Genomic DNA, 17265 nt, shown 5'->3' on the forward strand with positions numbered 1-17265 from the left:
TATAAGCAAAGTATTTTCACACTAAAAATCTATCCCAAAATTGTTGACAATGACATTTTTTTTTGTATATGTTAAATTCACACAAATAACTTCAATGTATAAGTATCCAAAGACGTAATAGCAACATTTTTTAATGGTTGATTACATTTTTATGTGTTTTCTATGTTTAGTCGTAACTACGATATAATGATGTAGGGAAAATGTTAGCACAAATATATTAGGTAAGTACATGTCTTGTGCATAAATTATATTATTCTTTGATCTTTTGGTGCAATACCTAAATTATTAGATTTTTCTTGACGTTTTACGAACTCATTTAGATTTTCGGAAATTTAAATTATAAATTGTTAACGTTTTTCATTTAGAAAATTAAGTCATATACTAAATTGTCTTCCAACGTCAAACTAAATTTCAAAATTGTTTAGCGAAATTAATTTTTTTTTGTCTATTTATTCAATTATTTTGACATTAGTTATCTATCATGTATTCTTTTTATATTATGAAAAAGGGTTTTAGAATATTTGGATATAATTCGACTAAGATCTTATGTAAGTCGGAAATTATGCGAACAATGTCATCTTGACAGCGTCATATTTTGACCAATGAGGGAGCGGCAACTGCACGGTTTAATGTTGCTAGTTTTATCTTTTTAAAATTCCAAATGTCACATGATATTAAACGTACGTTTATTTGCCATGGCTACATGTGATTACTAGTTATTAATACTAAACATCTGTCTATCTATATATATAAAAGAAAGTCGTGTTAGTTACACCATTTATAACTCTTCTTTTTTAATAATTCTAAAGCTTTAAATCACCCATTGTGTGGATTTCTCAATTTATATAGTAAACAAATACTACAGGTATCAAGTCATAAGTTACAAATTGCTTGCAGTTGCAACAAAGACGAATTTTGGAAAAAGTTTTTCCTTACTGGTAACACTTAACATTTGTAGGCGCCCTATCAATGTCACGACTACTTTAAGATCTTTGTCGGACTATATTTTTTGACTTTGTATTATTTATTTTAAGTCTGAAATGTGTAATAGAATTTTCGTATTTTTGCTTTTCTGTATACAGTTATTGTACTGCGTGTCCAATTTATAATGTTTGTGATAATAATGTAAGAGTCGCTCATTGACGGTACACTATAAAATACGTTAATTACTCTATCTTATATTTTTAAGTAATCTTATAGTTAAAAATAATTTGTAATCAAAGCAAAGAAAACTTATCTTTATTAATAAATATGGACATAAACTTTGTTCTAAATTAAAATATTATTGGATAAACTGATCTCTAAAAATGCCTTCATATTTTGTCAAATTTATTGGTACTATTTTAATGTTTGTGATACCGTCGTATGTGTAGTATGTAATTTATATGATTTTAGTTTGTTTAGTATAAGTAAATAATGTGTGTAAAATAGATAATAATCATCACAAAGATTTGACTACTTGAAGTTAGCCGCGGAAATATTAAACGTATTTCACAAGGAGTAAATAAGAGAGATGTATACTATAAGTAACGCGTAAGACAAAGAAAGAAAAGCTTCTGCACTTGTCACTAACTTTAGTGGCCTAAACATTATTGATCAACACTATATTGAAGATAATTTTTGATTGATACATTGTGGCAAGTGGTTGGTAAGTTTGTTAAATTTTAATTACTTGTTGAGTTTATTAAAGGAAAAATTGAAATATTAAATAACTTTGTGTTTATTAATAGTAGGAAGTGATTGTATGTTAATAATTATAATGGATCTTTAAAAGATAATAATATGTGTACTTAAGTCAGCACATTACATGATTCAAATTTTTAATTCAATTAATACGAAATAGTTATTGTTTTTGTCTATCTCTAGCTTATTATTTTAATAGATAATGATTGTAAACGATTGCTTAGTTCGATAGAAAGAAAGAAATAAAAAACATTTATTGCCACACAAAGAATATAAAACAAAAATACAGAAGGCACAAAGTCGATAGCTACTTTTGCTGATGATATCCTGTTAGCACTTATGTCTGCTATTTAAATTTCGAAATGGGGTATAAACATGGTGATTATAAATTATTTACGATATTTAACAATGTAAAAAAGATCCATAGACAATGCAGAATAAATCTTTACCAATAATTCTGTATAGAAACGCTCGTTTCGAATTAAATACGCCAGTTACTGTCGGCTAATTCTATCTTTATGAACACGACCTCTACTGAAGAAAAATCGAATAGGCACAAAATACCACGGCTTATAGCCTGTCCAGTGGATTCTAGAGTTCAGTGATCTCGATCCATAAACATTTGCAATGTTACAGTTTTAGTAACGGGGAAAGTGAAGGCAAATAGTTTGTAGGTTATTTAGATTTGATGCCCTTCGAAGTAAGCATTATGTTAATGCAGAAGTAATATATCTGGATACAGGGCCAGGCAACGCCTGTAAAAGACTAAAATTTTACGACTAGATTATAAGAATATTGTATATAAAATATATTTTTGGATATACAACTCTTATAAGATTAGGCTTATTTTTTTTAGACTGTTGTCCAAAATGGAACGTTTTGTTAAAATTATTATTGAATGTTGGCACTGCTTATTTGCAATATCGAATCTCGGGGGCTTTTGAATGTAAAAATAATTTTAGAGAAAAAATTTGACTGCGAAAGGTTTTTTAATTGCTTGTTTTTAGATATTTTGGAAGCTTATTTGGAGATGTTGAAATTTATAATCTCTATTTTTAATATTTTTACCCTACGTTATAGAGTTAAATGTTTCCGAGCACTGCTTTGCAAATAGACAGTGCTGACGTCATATCAAAATTATATTTAAACATAAGCTTTATTTAAGTTGTTGCTATACTAATGTTTTGTTTATATAATTTGGTAAATAAGTTCAGGTCCGCACAGTACACACGCGCTAAGTCACTTAAACTATAATTAATCACATATCATATTTAGTTTTGTTATTAATTTGTATTGTACTTGGTTGCTTTGTGTTTAATTGCAGATTTCGCTATATAGAAATAAATGTTTTAGATAAAATTTTGATTGTTATTTTATTTTACAATCCTCTTTATCAAGTACAATTATCGAACTGTGTATTTCTGTCCAAAATATAAGAAGATTGAGTATCAATTAATATGGAATTTCTATTCAACCCATAAACCAATGTGTACCTCTTGGATTTTTCTAGTGGTCGTTTTTTGGTAAAAAAATAAAACAAAGCAAGTATTTATTTGATTTTTTATACAAAAATTAAGACACTTAAAGTATACGTAAAGTATACAAAAGTTCTTATAGTACCTAATTCTAAAAACACCTTTCATAATTAATACAATTTCCTACATATGTATGGAAATTGGAGAAAGGTCAACTCCCAAGTATAATATTACATATATAAAACACATAATGGCATATGTGAATAATTTTAAGGAAGGACATAATTTGCAAAAAAAGCAACAGAATATAATTTTTGACATAGTACATATCAAAGCATCACTTACCGTGGATTTCTGAGACCAAAATACCCATTGCTACCTCTGTTTTGTTAAAGATAATGACAGGGATTACGATATGTTTTATACAGAGATTTTGGTCTCAGAAACCAACGGTTCAGTGTGATAAACTAACCATTACATAATTGAAAGTTTTAGTTTTAATTTAAAATTTTGACAGTAGTTTGCAAAAAATGTTTCAATCACGCAACAATTATAGTTAAAAATGGGCACTTATTTAGAAAAGGTATTTTATACTTTTTTTTAGTTTTTAATGTAACAAAGTATAGAATAGAAAGTAAATGAATTTGTACGGGTAAAATATGGCAATATCCTGGCAGTTTTATGAAATATTAAATTGTTTAAATGGCAACATCTAATGGTATAATATTTATATATTGTGGTAAATTATGGTAACATTGAATCTATCTCATAAGTAGACTGCCGCCTTTTTTATACACAAAAAATATCGAGCCTCAATTTTATAAAAGACCGCTTCAAATTGTTATCTTAAAACTAATCCTTATTGTAAATTTGGCCATCTGTTAAGTTTAAAGTTATTATGAATTTTTAACATTATTAAGATAGAAAACATGAATACATTTTAAATTAAAATACTTCTTTTTAAAATGTAATTGATTATGTAAATTTTTTAAATGTACAATATTTTGATAATAAAATTATTTATTATTCAGAGAGCACAAGTTTTATTAAAAAGGTATCAGAATTGTAAAATTGTTAGTTTTTATGACTTAAAATACTGATATTGTTTCATTTTCAATTGTCTTTATCGAAAGTCCATACAAAACGTCTGGATTTTACAATTTTCTATTGTAATTCGATGTTTACATAAATAGTTCGATATACAGTTATATCATATTATAACAGGCGTTAAAAATCCATTCAAATAATTCAAATACTCTTTCTAAAGAAATCTAATATAGAAATTGTATATTACATAAATTGTTATTCACCACCCATCATAATGGCTAACATTTTAGCCACAAAAGTCACAAATTAAGTACAACATATCAACATATCAATGTTACTATGAATCTCCATTGTCGAAGCACCTGTATTACGAAAATAATACCATCCCCCTCATTCTATTTGAATAAAATAAAGATAGCAATACTATTCGGATACAAGTGTCAACTTATTTGCAATCCTAGATTACATTGCACGAAAACTCAATATAATCTGTATGAAAATATGACAGTTTGTCAGGTAATAATCATACAATTTGCGTGTGAGGATCGGGTGGAGTTAGTGGCAAGGTATGGCTGGTCGTCCGTATCGTTGCTAGGGACAATTTCTCTCTACACAAGGTTGTGCCCCAAACTAGAACGTAGATGACTATTAAACAAGCTGTGGATGCGGCCACCACAGTCCCAGCACGACCGCCCTGCCGCCAATCTAATATTTCATATATGAAGGGGTAGCCATTGCTGAAAAAGATAGATAAAAACATGGAAATAAAGTCTATCTGTGAAAATCTATTGCATACCACTTGTATAGAAAGATATCGTTGTTTCGATTATTGAGGGGAATGACAGTATGTTTTTAAACAAATATTTATGCAGTTACAGTAAATGAGTTTGCATTAATTTAGGATATTAACCGTTATTTGAAAGTTATGGATCGTTTTATTCTTTGTTATGTACTTACCCATCAGTCCCGCCAGCGGCGTAGTAGACGCCGGAGAACGCGGCGTACCACAGACCGACACCCAGTGGCTGGTAGACGTGCAGCAGCCGAGCGGGCGTGCGCGCAGCCAGCACTTCCACCAGCGTTATGCACGAATTGATGCCGTGCGTCGCCACGTCCAGCCAGATGTCACCTTGTGCGCTCCCGTCATTGGTCTCCTCTGCAGTTAAACAGACATATTAAAAGTTAGGGGGTAGCTAACTGTGCAACTTTACACAGAAATTAAAAAATGTGATCAGTGACGTGGCCAAAATATTGTGTCACGTGACGCAACGATACGCGTGTCGTTACTTCGCCCTCAATGGCTTGAAATTGATTGAATTAACTTTTTGTAACCAACCTAGATTTTTTGTGTGGTTAAAATATTGTTATAGTAAAAATCTCTTAATTATGACATAGCAACGAAAAGGTTTAAGTTTATCGTGTCTCGGGCTGTCTTAGCTTATTCCATTTCCTTAGGGTAGTGACAAGTACACATTACATTAGTAACATAATTGAATAAAACATGTCGTCTTCATTACGATGTTCACAATGAACTTTGCTGCGAAACCATGATTTAGGTCGTAGTTGAAGATTGCCTCACTCAACAATGCCGGGGCGCTGGCATCGCGCGAATCGCAATATAAAAATAAATACAACAAGACAGTTGCGCCTCACTTTGTACTTTGCCATTTTACATCAAAGAATTCTAATACATGTGCTTTATGATAGCCCGGCCCGCAAACACGAGGGAGCGCGTTTAATCTAGCGATGAATGAGGCTAGGGGCTTCGACCTAGCCTATGGAAAAAGAAAACATAAAGGAACAAACATGGACAAAGTGGCTTCGCGATCCGTCCCACGATGCTCTTAGATGTATTGTTCATGATTTTCTATTTTTTCTCATACAAAAATATAAATTATAAATAAGATATTCTTTTGAAAACTTAACACGCACCGTTACAGACACAGATTACGGACTTCGATAGAACACATTGCTAATACACTTGTTTTTATCTGCACATCCATATTAAACATATGCATGTTTGTCGGTTGCTTTGTTTTATTTTATGGCATATTTTCTTAAGGTTGAATGAATTATTAAAACCGTTTCCAAAGTTATGCAGGCTGCTTAGAGACTCGAAAAATGTAAAATAGATATATAAAATACTTTGATATAACATGGTGCCGGCTTGTTAAAAAGGGACCTTGGTAATCGGCTGGCGAAGCCCTTACTGATTACCCATAACAAACAATCTTGTTATAACGTTACGAGTACATAAAATTCGAATAATTGTGCAAATATAATTATTATCAGCCATAATATAATATCGATGGACGGACTTTGTAGCACGGAAACGTAAGTAGTTAAGCTTGTAGTTACATAGATAACGTATAAAGGATTACAACAGATATCAGGAATAATTTGGGATCTCGTTTGAGTAGATAACAATAAATTGTATAGCTATGTAGTTTATGCCTGGCATAATGGTTGAGTCATTCTGTGAAATTAGTAGGAATAAGAAGAAAATTTGTGTTACTTTGGCCTAATGTATCTTTCCAAAGAGGGACTTAAATCAGATCAAATGGTCCAGAATTTATCGTCTTTAAGGAGACATTAAAATAGATATTTTTACTATCTATTATAACATATTATATTTATTATTTAAAGCGTCTTTATTCCTGCAGGCAACAGGGCAGTTGTTACAGTTACAGTTGAATAATTGAGTTTATAACAAAGTTTAAAAACTGTAAACGTTGACAATTAAACAAATTGGTACGAGTCTTTCGTCAGCGTTAACGAGAACATTTCAACCTTATCAATATTGCATAAACTACGTTGTGTGTAGCACATAGAAGGATATTCACAAGGAAATAAAACATGCTAAAGTTTACTACATTTTGATAAGCAAACCAGTCAACCAATTCGTACATTTTTCGGTGAAACTTTCATCTGTTTTGGCATCGTACGTTAATCATGTGAGGCTCGAAAAGGGAAACATGACGCGGAGGGGTTATGGGGTAAAATGAGATACCACATCGTGAAGAAAATTTGCAAGAGTTGCAAAACTCGAGATTAACTAACTAACCCTTAGGAATCGCGACGTTTACACAACAGTTTTAGAGTAGATGCAGTCACAAATAGTTATGTACTAAGTTATTACTGCCATTTTAGGTTAAGGTGAAATGATTAGTGTAATGAAGATGACGAAGCTAATGTTTTCTTAGTAAATGTATATTACAAAACCGAATTCGTAAATATTGCTTTCAATGTTGGAAGTACTTGAGTAGAATGGCAAAAATTACAAGGACTCGAACCTTTCATTACAATACGAATTAAAACGCAAATGCAAGGTAATTTTTAAATTCTTCTTCCACTCTTTAATATTACATACTAGCTTTTACCCGCGACTCCGTCCGCGCGGAATAAAAAATAGAAAACGGGGTAAAAATTATCCTATGTCCTTTTCCTGGTTCTAAGCTACCTGCCCACCAATTTTCAGTCAAATCGATTCAGCCGTTCTTGAGTTATAAATAGTGTAACTAACACGACTTTCTTTTATATATATAGATATCTAACTTCCCACTTTTGTTCCTTTACACCAGGCATCCATAACTTCTGACTGCTGAGAAATGCATCTGTTACCAACAACATAGTTGCTTGCTTTACTCATAACGAAATATTATACTGACCAGGATCAAAGAGCAGTATCCAGTAGAGCAGTGTGATCATGATGGCTATACTGACAGTGATGTTGTATATCAGCCAGTACATACTCACGTACCATGGCAGCTCGGCTGCATCTGTAATAACATCGCAATGTTGATAATATTAAATAGCTATTAACTGCAACTCAATTATTAACAAGTGACATTTAACAGTTATCGTTCCAGAAATAACAAAAGTTGTGTAGATGGAGAATTGTACAAAAAATTATAGGATTTTTGGAAGTAGACGAGTGCGTGATTGATTTTCTTGAGACGTCTGTAAAATCTAATGGAAACCGAATCCCTGTTCATTAGATCAAGGCAAACGTTTACTTGCACAGCCTCGAACATCACGTATTACAAAGATTAATGATGTCTGTAGGTCGATAAATTCAAGACTCATCAAAGTCTTAACATTCTTGGAATTTACGTGCTGTTTTGTCGTCCTTGTCTTCGGTTAAATTTTTAAAGTCCAGTACCATTGAAAAAAAATAACGAAATATTTAACTAGTAAGCTATAAAATCACCAGGTCACTGTTTATTATGTCAGATGGATATGTCAAAGGTGGTATTATGTCATAATGTAAGCATGTGGAACATGTGGGGCAGGTCGAGGCAGCCATAACACGCCGCGATGTTACACGCTCACCTGACTATAAAGCAATAGTGACTGACGATGTTGAGAATGTTGCATCAACCGCGTCACCTACTGGCGATGGAAAGTTACATAACTGGGCAACGGTAATAAGAGAGATCATTAAAGACTATCTTACTTTATTAAAAGACTAGTTGTCGTCCGTGACTCCGTCCTCGCGGTATTTAAAAACAAAAAAACCTTATAAGTAGCCTATGTGTCCTTCCAGACTATGTTCTACATCTGTGCCAAATTTCATCAAGATTCGTTGAGCTGTTCAGGAGATACCTTCAAACAAACATCCATCTATGCATCCATTTAAACTTTTGCATTTATAATATTAGTAAAAAAAGCAATACTTGTATTTCTTTGAATTGGCTGTTGTTGTTGTTTTAAATTTAAAGATCAATCTAAGTTGTTGTGTTCTGTTGTAGTAGTAGTTGATAAGCTACGCAAATATTATATAAGTAAAAAGGAAATTTTTCATTGATAGCGACATATGAGTCCCGTAAAAGATTCAGATTCAGATTTCAGAAGATTCAGATTTTAATCTTTAGTAAAAGTCAACATTTTACTAAATGTTATATCTCCAGTAAAATAGATTTTTGAAAATAAAAAGAAAACCTGGGCGTTCAGTGAATTGTTACATAGAATTGAAACGGCCAGCTACTTTGGGATTTAAGTTGTAAGAGCAATTTAGCTCAAGACTCTAAAGTTAAGAGCGTTTCCGGTTAGCTATTAGCGATATTTATACACACTCTTCCGTTTTGACTTTGTTTTAACTGAACTTGAATGTGACTAAGTTTGTAAACAAATACACGAAGTAGATTGGCCATATTTGGCTGGTCGTGATAACGAAACAATAACATGGTAGAACTGAAACGAAATTGTGTTTGTGATTTTTATAAGGCTGTTAGAAAACCTATCAAGGTATATGATTTTCATGAATTAAAAACATTGTAGTATGAAATACGTGTTAAATAAATCCTTTTTTTAAATCAAACCATGAATTTTTTGCAATATATTTGGTTTAGGGCCCAAAAGATATATCGCTGTATATAAGGTAATTTTAATAAATAAAGTAGAGTTAAAATCCCAGTAATTACATGCTGGATGGAAATCCCCGGTCAGAGCATTACGTATATTAAAAATGGAATGCATAGCCTGAGTTCGTTTGTGATTCATAAATTTTTCATTCGTGATAAGACAAGTTATTCGATATTGTCTTGCGGATTGGTGTTGGGTGTCCAAAGACCCAATGAAGTAGGTAAGCAAGCAATAAGTAGTTTAATTGCCAAAACCGCTCTGAAATTATTATTAGTATGTTATACCGCTACGCTATTAATAGATTCATTTTAAGTGATAGGTATTGTTGGTAATTGTTGTAAATGTTTGCACAATAGGTTTTATATTCCTCACCCTAACTCAACTTGGAAGGGACTTAGCAATAATTTGTCGCCTTATTAAATAAAAAATAAATTTGTATGCTGTTGATCTTTTAATGTGTTTCGAACATTGATAGTGATTTCGTGACTTGCTGGTATTTTTATAGGAAAAAGTACTTGATATTTATGTATTCTATTTTACTCGCATAGTTTTGTTTGGCATATTGAAAGAAAAACTCAACAATTGAAAAGGGGTGTTTAAATATAATCCTAAAAATTTAATTGCATTTAAAATTTGTTATACGATTTAAGAAGTTATTTTAACTGTAACTTATAAAACCTGTATGTTTTCACGGGTTTACAAAATACACCTTTGTATAAATCGACTTCAAATGTGTGATACATGCTGGGTATGTAACCAAATATTTCAAATATCTCTAACCCAGAATAAAGGTGCACAGAATGTATCTTTTATAGATTTACGTGGAAAAAGATTTATAATTTACAAATATTAAATACACTCACCGGAAAGTGGTTTGCAAAGTGACATACAAGAGACGAGGAGGCCGCTGAGCGTCATCATGGTGACGAGAAGTAGGCCCCAGTTGGTGAGGTAGATGAGCCAATAGGGGCCCGCGCCGACCACCAGCGACCATATAAGGATGCCGCTGGCCACTGCAGCCAGCGCCAGCCGCACCAGTAGCAGCGGTACGGGCGATTCGCCGCGCTGCCATGCCGACAAGTAGAAGTCGCTTAACTTATCGTGCGATGACACCCATAGGTCCGACAGCGAAAAACCCTTCCTAAAACATTTCACCATTTTCCTCACGGTACGGCACTTCCTCGTACGGCTTATATCTAACCTCTTAGTTCACCATATCTTATTGTTCCCTACTCTCTAACATACGAGATAGCCGTTTCACAACCACCGTCACGTAGAAGTGACAGATTCGGACAGCGCTTGATAGATTATTATCTTTATCGATAAACCTATAACAATATCGTTTATCCAATATATTCGCATAATACCGTGCTATTGCTAATCTGTGATAATATTTACTGTTAATTTCTGGTCGTTGAGAAAAACTAATTTTTTATAAAAATGAGCATCGAGCGCGGTTAAGTTGCGAAGTATATTTCGCGAATGTGCAAGAGCAAGGCGCGGCGCGCGGCGCGGCCTGTCGGGTTACACTCTTGCTCGCCACTGCCATACTTGCGCAAAGTGTGCCGGAGTTTTTATGTAACCACTAACCAGTTGCTTTGCGAATACAAAACTCACTTTTCATATTTCAATGTCAACACAGCCACAATAAAATACGTCACTATTTACATTTGTATACTAGCTATTGCCCGCGACTTCGTCAATCTGGTCTCGCGCAGAGACGGACAAAAATTAAAAAAAAATGATGTTTCGTTGTAATCAACGCAAACACAACATGGTCACAAAATATGAAAAAAATCGATTTTACATACAGACACTTGGAGATATTTTATTTGTCGGTCATTAAAGTAATCCCTTAGCCTACATTTAGAATAAGGCTTTTACAAGCAACTGATTAAGTAACCAGTTAATGTAGTAATGACCAACAGTTTGTAAACATTGTTTAAAGATCTGTTTGGGAAACCGTTAATTAGCCTGTAGCTTCTTATACACATAACTATATGAATACCACATAGCCACGAACCTACCGAATCACAGGAAATCCGATAGGAAATTACCGACCAGAAATTAAACTAATCTTACATATCGACGCTGGAAAGCGTAAACGCTGTAACCCCGAAAGTATGAACTTTACAGGAGAGCCAAAAAATGATAACTCGTGAGCTGATACGCCTACAAGCATGCGGTATTTAGCAATGTTGTGTAGTTTGTGCTAACCTATAATAAAATCATTATCGTTTGATAATGGTTGAAATTATTAACGTGTGAAAAACATATTCGCGATTTCAAGGGTTACAGCGTTTATGCTTTCCAGCGTCGATATGTAAATATTACCAGCGCTCTGGATTTATGTATTTGATTTCTATATTAGCGACACGTTCGACGTTGAAAGAAAATAATAGGCTGACGGATAAGAATAACAGGATACAACTCTTACAATATATAAGTCATGAGTAATTATATTTAATTAATTTCACATTGAGAAATAACCTGCTTGTTAGTAATTTAGATTTTCCTTTGTCTATATTTTAACTAACTTAAGAAGTACCTACATGCAGTCAATGATGTACATTGTAAGTATAAATCGGTGGTTCTAAGCACAACTTGCAAAATCACAACAATTATTTCTTCCTATCAAATATATCATAGTCAATCAGCTGTCTGTTGTATTGACATATTTCCATACGCAGCGTTGTCATGTATGACAATTAAGGAACAAAGTTTTAGCCATAGATTATTGTAAGGTTTTATATAAGTAAGTATATATACCTCATCTACTGAGTAGCAATAATTGTGAACAAAAGGAAGAAGAGTTTTTAATTCTTTCAAATACGCTCTATTATTTTTGAAAGAAATACATCCTGTATTCTTACCAATATTATAAATGCGAATGTTTAAATGGATGAATGAATTAATGTTTAACGGTATCTCCGGAACGGTTCAACGGATCTTGATGGCACAGATGTAGAACATAGTCTGGAAGAACACATAGGCTAATTATTAAGTTTTTATTAAAGGCCGCGCGGACAGAGTCGCGGGCGACAGTTAGTTCTATATAATTACCTCCGCTTCGCATAGATACCAGGAATAAAAAAGGTGGAAAATCGCATCTTCCGTGCGGAAGATGTGATTTTCCACTAGTTTTTCAATATACTATCTATTTGTATTAACAGCTTACAATATAAATTTTTGCAAAAAACATAGTAATAATTATAAAAACATAGCTTACGTGATTTTTTTCAATTAAAAATATTATGTATTAATAAACAGTTAAATGTTAAAGTCACGTAAGTTACATAATATTATAATACTGTGTAGTCACGACTGGTAAACAAAAACAAGATTTATTTCAATTGTTTTTGTCCAGTCAGTGATTTAAAAAAAACGCGACAAGAAAAATTGTATAATTTATTTCACTCGTCTCATATTGTTCTTTACAAAAGATTCATTTAAATTAAAGTAGACACGATATTCCTAATACTAACATTCAAGTTGGATTTATGCATCTAACTCAAGGGCGCTCACTGATATGCGTTTTATTTCCGTTAAGACCTAATAAGACGAACAATGTTTGAAAACAATTCAGCAAAGTGAGTTTCAATTCTGCTATTTATACCAATCCATAAAGACCTTGTACACAGACACATTTAATCTTCAACCCTGAATTTGAAATGTTGTAACATAAGATCAATATATTTATATCTATTTAATTTCGAAGAGTACGAGAAGGATAGCAATATTGTTACGACAGTGTATTTGTTACGGCAGTGGAGACTCACCCTAAATATAATACGATTTGTAAGAATAGTATCAAATCAACATACTAACTAAACCATTGCGACATGACGGTTTTAGCAATACGAAGTGGCTCTATACTAACAAGCTAGTGGTTCTGAACAAACTATAGGTAATGTCCTGGTTATGTTATTGTTTGTTGGTTCGTTGGTGTGCGCAGTGGTATGCCTTCTTCTATGTGCGTGATGATGGAACGCCTGATGACTCTTGCAGCGATTGCATCACGTATGTTCGCCATCCCAACAACCGCAAGATGTAGGGCTACAAGCAACAATCCTGTTATCGCCACCATCGCCATTGTTGAACCTGGCTGTGCCCAGTTAATGACTGGGTATATCCATGTGTTTCCATTCCTGGAAAGAATAAGTCGTTAGTATATTTTCCATCAAAGGACTTGAGACTATGTTATGTAGAAAAATTGTGTTATGCTTATATAGGTATGTTTGACTTCCTCGTCCATTTATTACTTTTCTATTTGTGTTGTTGACATCGCTTAATAAGTGCATACTGCATTGAACTGTAATTTATTGAAGTTGTAACTTGTAATGTTATTATTTGTTTTTTTTAATTGAATGAGAATGATGGCAGCATGTTATCAAAGATTTTGACAGTGTAAATCTACAGTTATAATAGTCAAGTCAAGTAAACTATTATCGTTTAACATTGTCTATTCTACGGAATGATTTTAAGTAGAGGTTTGTTTTAAATTTTAACATGACATATGTTTATACATTTCTAGTTTTGTATTCGAGGGAAATGTTTATAAAATTTAAGTTCATATTATGATAATACTTCATACCACTGTTCCTTAGAGAGTGTTGAATGTTTTGATGAATATTATTAAATATCTATATGCCTATTTGAATAATTGTGATAGCAACGAATTCACGTCTATGGTATTGGTATTACGATATTTTATTTTTTTTAGATTTAAGGTTTTATTTTGCTTCACACTAATGAATAAAATAATTTGCAAAGTAAAGTTTATCTTTGTATATTCCATGTTTATGTCTATTTTATGTCGATCAAGTTTTCAAAGGGAAAATGGAAGATACCTCATCTTCCCGTTTCCCTCCAAATATATGACATAAGGGAAAAATGCAAAATAAATTGTTCCCTGTTATCGTTTAGACTAATAAATTTTTAAGTAAACATACATATGCTACTTACGTGTCTACGCCACCAGCAAAATAATATACAGCTCCGAAAACTGCGTATGTTAAACCAAAAATTACAGGTTGGTACACATGCAGTAGCCTTGAGGGTTGGGACGCGGATACTAGTAGAAGGAACATCACTAGTGAGTTCAGACCATGGACCGCCACGTCCAAACCATGGTTTAACTCCTCCTCAAAACCCGCTGCAAACATGTTAAAGTATAGTTAATGGTTTACACGACTTATTACTTAAATTTGAAGACGAAGAAAAAAAAACTAAAATAGCGAAGCCTACGTATATGTACTGAGAGAGTAGATATGGGATGATTTTGTTATTATTATAAATATGTAGATTTTTTTTATATTACAAGGTGGTAAACGAGCAAGCGGCCACATGAATTCGCCGAAACTGCGAAGCTACCGCTGCCCATAGACATTCACAATTGCAGATGCGTTGCCTACCTCCAATCGGCGAAGGAGGAGACGCACAAAAAGAGTAAAAGGTAGAAAATCTAATGAAAATATACATTTAGTGAGATATTTTGCTGGTCAATGGATTCAGTCTAATCGTGGAAAAGGTAAAACTATTTTTTGGTTATTAAATGCACGAGTATAATATGGTTTGTAGACTTTTATTTTTTCAGTAAATTTTGTTTTGTGTACTTAGCAAATGAAATGGGTCAAGCGGTTGTCTGTAGAATAATTGACCTCATAGACTATTACTTGATCTCAATTGTCAGAGATGCAACACAATTTAAACAACAAATAATACAGTAGTGTACCATACGTAATACAAATGGTACTTATAACATTTCTAAAAAGTTATTTTAAACTATAAATAAAGCTACAATTTTTTTTCATTACACAACTCTGACGTGATGTTCACCAGTTTTGGACTTACCATAATGTCCATATGATTATATGCAATTACGAGTAATGGAAATAAACAAGGCATTAAATTATCATTAACTATGTGTTAGAGTTAGAGGTCACGCATATTCAATATTAAAAATATTATGGTGAAGATTTAAATGTTTACTGGTAATGATCATTGTCATTTTACTCATGGTTTATTCACAGGTTAATGGATTTGCGAGTTTAGTCAGAGCGTTTGTAGAGGTATATTACATTGTTATTTTATTTTACGAAAGTTTTATGTGTGGATCATACCTTACCTTCGTATAGTATAGTCCAATAAAAGACGGTTATGAGAAAGGCGATTGGTACTGCGCTGTTATAGAAGACCCAGTAAGTTTTTACATACCATGGTAAAACGAACTCAGCGCCTGCCAAAAGAAAATAGCAATGATCCTTATGTTTTAATAAGTTATTAAATAAAATAGTAGTATTTAAGTTTTTTGACCATTTTATTTTTTTACTATCTATACGATTGAGCTTAATAATCTCTCTATTACTTTTGGTCACTCATCGCAGCTGCTTCTTGTTGTTTTATTTTTTCAGTAGATTCTAGATGTCAGTTATTTCAGTGCAACTTGCGTGCTTTTTTAATTTTCCTTGTTGATGTTAGGTATATTTCATTCATTTGCTATTTATTAACAATGATTATGTAAAAAATATGATGAATCAACTTGTTAAGCGACAAGATCGCAAATTAGGTCGAAAGATAAAACAGTAATTCAAACGGCCGGCGGCGGCGGGCGTCTTGATTCCTAGACGAAATCGATCTTCTCAAAATCCTGATAAAATTGAATTATAAGTAAAATATTTAAATGTTATTGATTATTTTTTAGTACTTAATAAACTTCTGTATCTCACCAATTGGTCCATAGAAGTAACACCGCGCCGATACAGCAGCTGACATCGCCGTCGCCACTGTATTTAGAGTAAGTCCCCAGTGCGTAAGGTAGATGAACCAGAAGCCCAATTTTCCCTTGAGCCCGTACATTATCATTGAACTGAGCAGAATACCAAGTGACGTTAGGAATAGGAGTGAGCGCCAAACGAAAAGCGGCGTTGTCGAGCGGTTTCTCTGCCAAGCGCTCAGATAAAAACACGAAGGTTTCGAGCATTCCAACCCGAGCATCCTAAGCTGGCCCTCTTCTTTAAAATAACTTCTTATAGCACTCATTTTGTTGTACACAGCACAAGGTTGTCAAATACTACTACGGTATCTTTACTATGAGATAGGACGCGGACTCGCACATGTGTTATCGGCTTGACTCACATCGATTACGGTGCCAAAATAAATCGCGTTGGTTTCGTTACGAAAGGGCGTGTGTGATATGATACTGGGAAATGTATTAAACAATAATCGTTGGAAAATTATCAATCATAAGAGTTTTAAAAATATAATCTATATATATATATAAAAGAAAGTCGTGTTAGTTACACTATTGATAACTCAAGAACGGCTGAATCGATTTGACTGAAAATTGGTGGGCAGGTAGGTTAGAACCAGGAAACGGACATAGGATAGTTTTTAACCCGTTTTCTATTTTTTATTCCGCGCGGACGGAGTCGCGGGTAAAAGCTAGTTTTGTTATAAATTTTATCATTGACATCATAATTTCGTTGTATAAGTGCTAATTTTAATTTAGTGAATTAGAATCATATTATACATTACGATTAGATTAGATGCAAGAGTTCATTTTTGGAGGTGGGTCGGCCTCCTTTATTGTTTGCTTAAACCAAGGTTTTATTTTTCTTGTAGACGGTCATTCTTCAATAAGACAAAGTTTAGAAACAACTTTTTATTTTATCAAATTAATAATTTATATATCACA

At 32.9% G+C, this 17265-nt stretch overlaps 2 protein-coding genes across 2 annotated transcripts; both read right to left on the reverse strand.

Moving 5' to 3' along the window:
- Window positions 1-4442: 4442 nt before the first annotated feature.
- Window positions 4443-11278, reverse strand: LOC106709315 (protein rolling stone). Its single transcript, XM_014501095.2, has 4 exons — window positions 10433-11278; window positions 7874-7984; window positions 5163-5361; window positions 4443-4942 (listed from the first exon to the last, which is right to left on the reverse strand). Exons 1-4 carry the CDS (start codon window positions 10725-10727, stop codon window positions 4729-4731), a joined length of 819 nt encoding a protein of 272 aa, XP_014356581.1. The 5' UTR covers window positions 10728-11278; the 3' UTR covers window positions 4443-4728.
- Window positions 11279-12989: 1711 nt separating this feature from the next.
- Window positions 12990-16711, reverse strand: LOC106709314 (protein rolling stone). Its single transcript, XM_014501094.2, has 4 exons — window positions 16298-16711; window positions 15697-15807; window positions 14535-14724; window positions 12990-13717 (listed from the first exon to the last, which is right to left on the reverse strand). The coding sequence occupies exons 1-4, from the start codon at window positions 16608-16610 to the stop codon at window positions 13489-13491; spliced, it is 843 nt and encodes a 280-aa protein (XP_014356580.2). The 5' UTR covers window positions 16611-16711; the 3' UTR covers window positions 12990-13488.
- Between the last annotated feature and the right edge of the window lie 554 nt (window positions 16712-17265).

The sequence above is a fragment of the Papilio machaon genome, chromosome 2 (genome assembly GCF_912999745.1).
Source record: "Papilio machaon chromosome 2, ilPapMach1.1, whole genome shotgun sequence".
In the NCBI taxonomy this organism is placed as follows: domain Eukaryota; kingdom Metazoa; phylum Arthropoda; class Insecta; order Lepidoptera; family Papilionidae; genus Papilio; species Papilio machaon.

What these genes read in the sequence shown, in the direction of transcription:
- LOC106709314 (XM_014501094.2), bottom strand. Translation starts at nt 16,610, where the DNA reads ATGAGTGCTATAAGAAGTTATTTTAAAGAAGAGGGCCAGCTTAGGATG. An exon ending in TTGGACTATACTATACGAAG is followed by an intron (nt 14,725 to 15,696) that starts GTAAGGTATGAT and finishes ACATGTTTGCAG; the next exon opens with CGGGTTTTGAGGAGGAGTTA. An exon ending in TTTGCTGGTGGCGTAGACAC is followed by an intron (nt 13,718 to 14,534) that starts GTAAGTAGCATA and finishes TATTCTTTCCAG; the next exon opens with GAATGGAAACACATGGATAT.
- LOC106709315 (XM_014501095.2), bottom strand. Translation starts at nt 10,727, where the DNA reads ATGGTGAAATGTTTTAGGAAGGGTTTTTCGCTGTCGGACCTATGGGTG. An exon ending in ACTTTGCAAACCACTTTCCG is followed by an intron (nt 7,985 to 10,432) that starts GTGAGTGTATTT and finishes ATGTTATTACAG; the next exon opens with ATGCAGCCGAGCTGCCATGG. An exon ending in GCCGCTGGCGGGACTGATGG is followed by an intron (nt 4,943 to 5,162) that starts GTAAGTACATAA and finishes TATCTTTTTCAG; the next exon opens with CAATGGCTACCCCTTCATAT.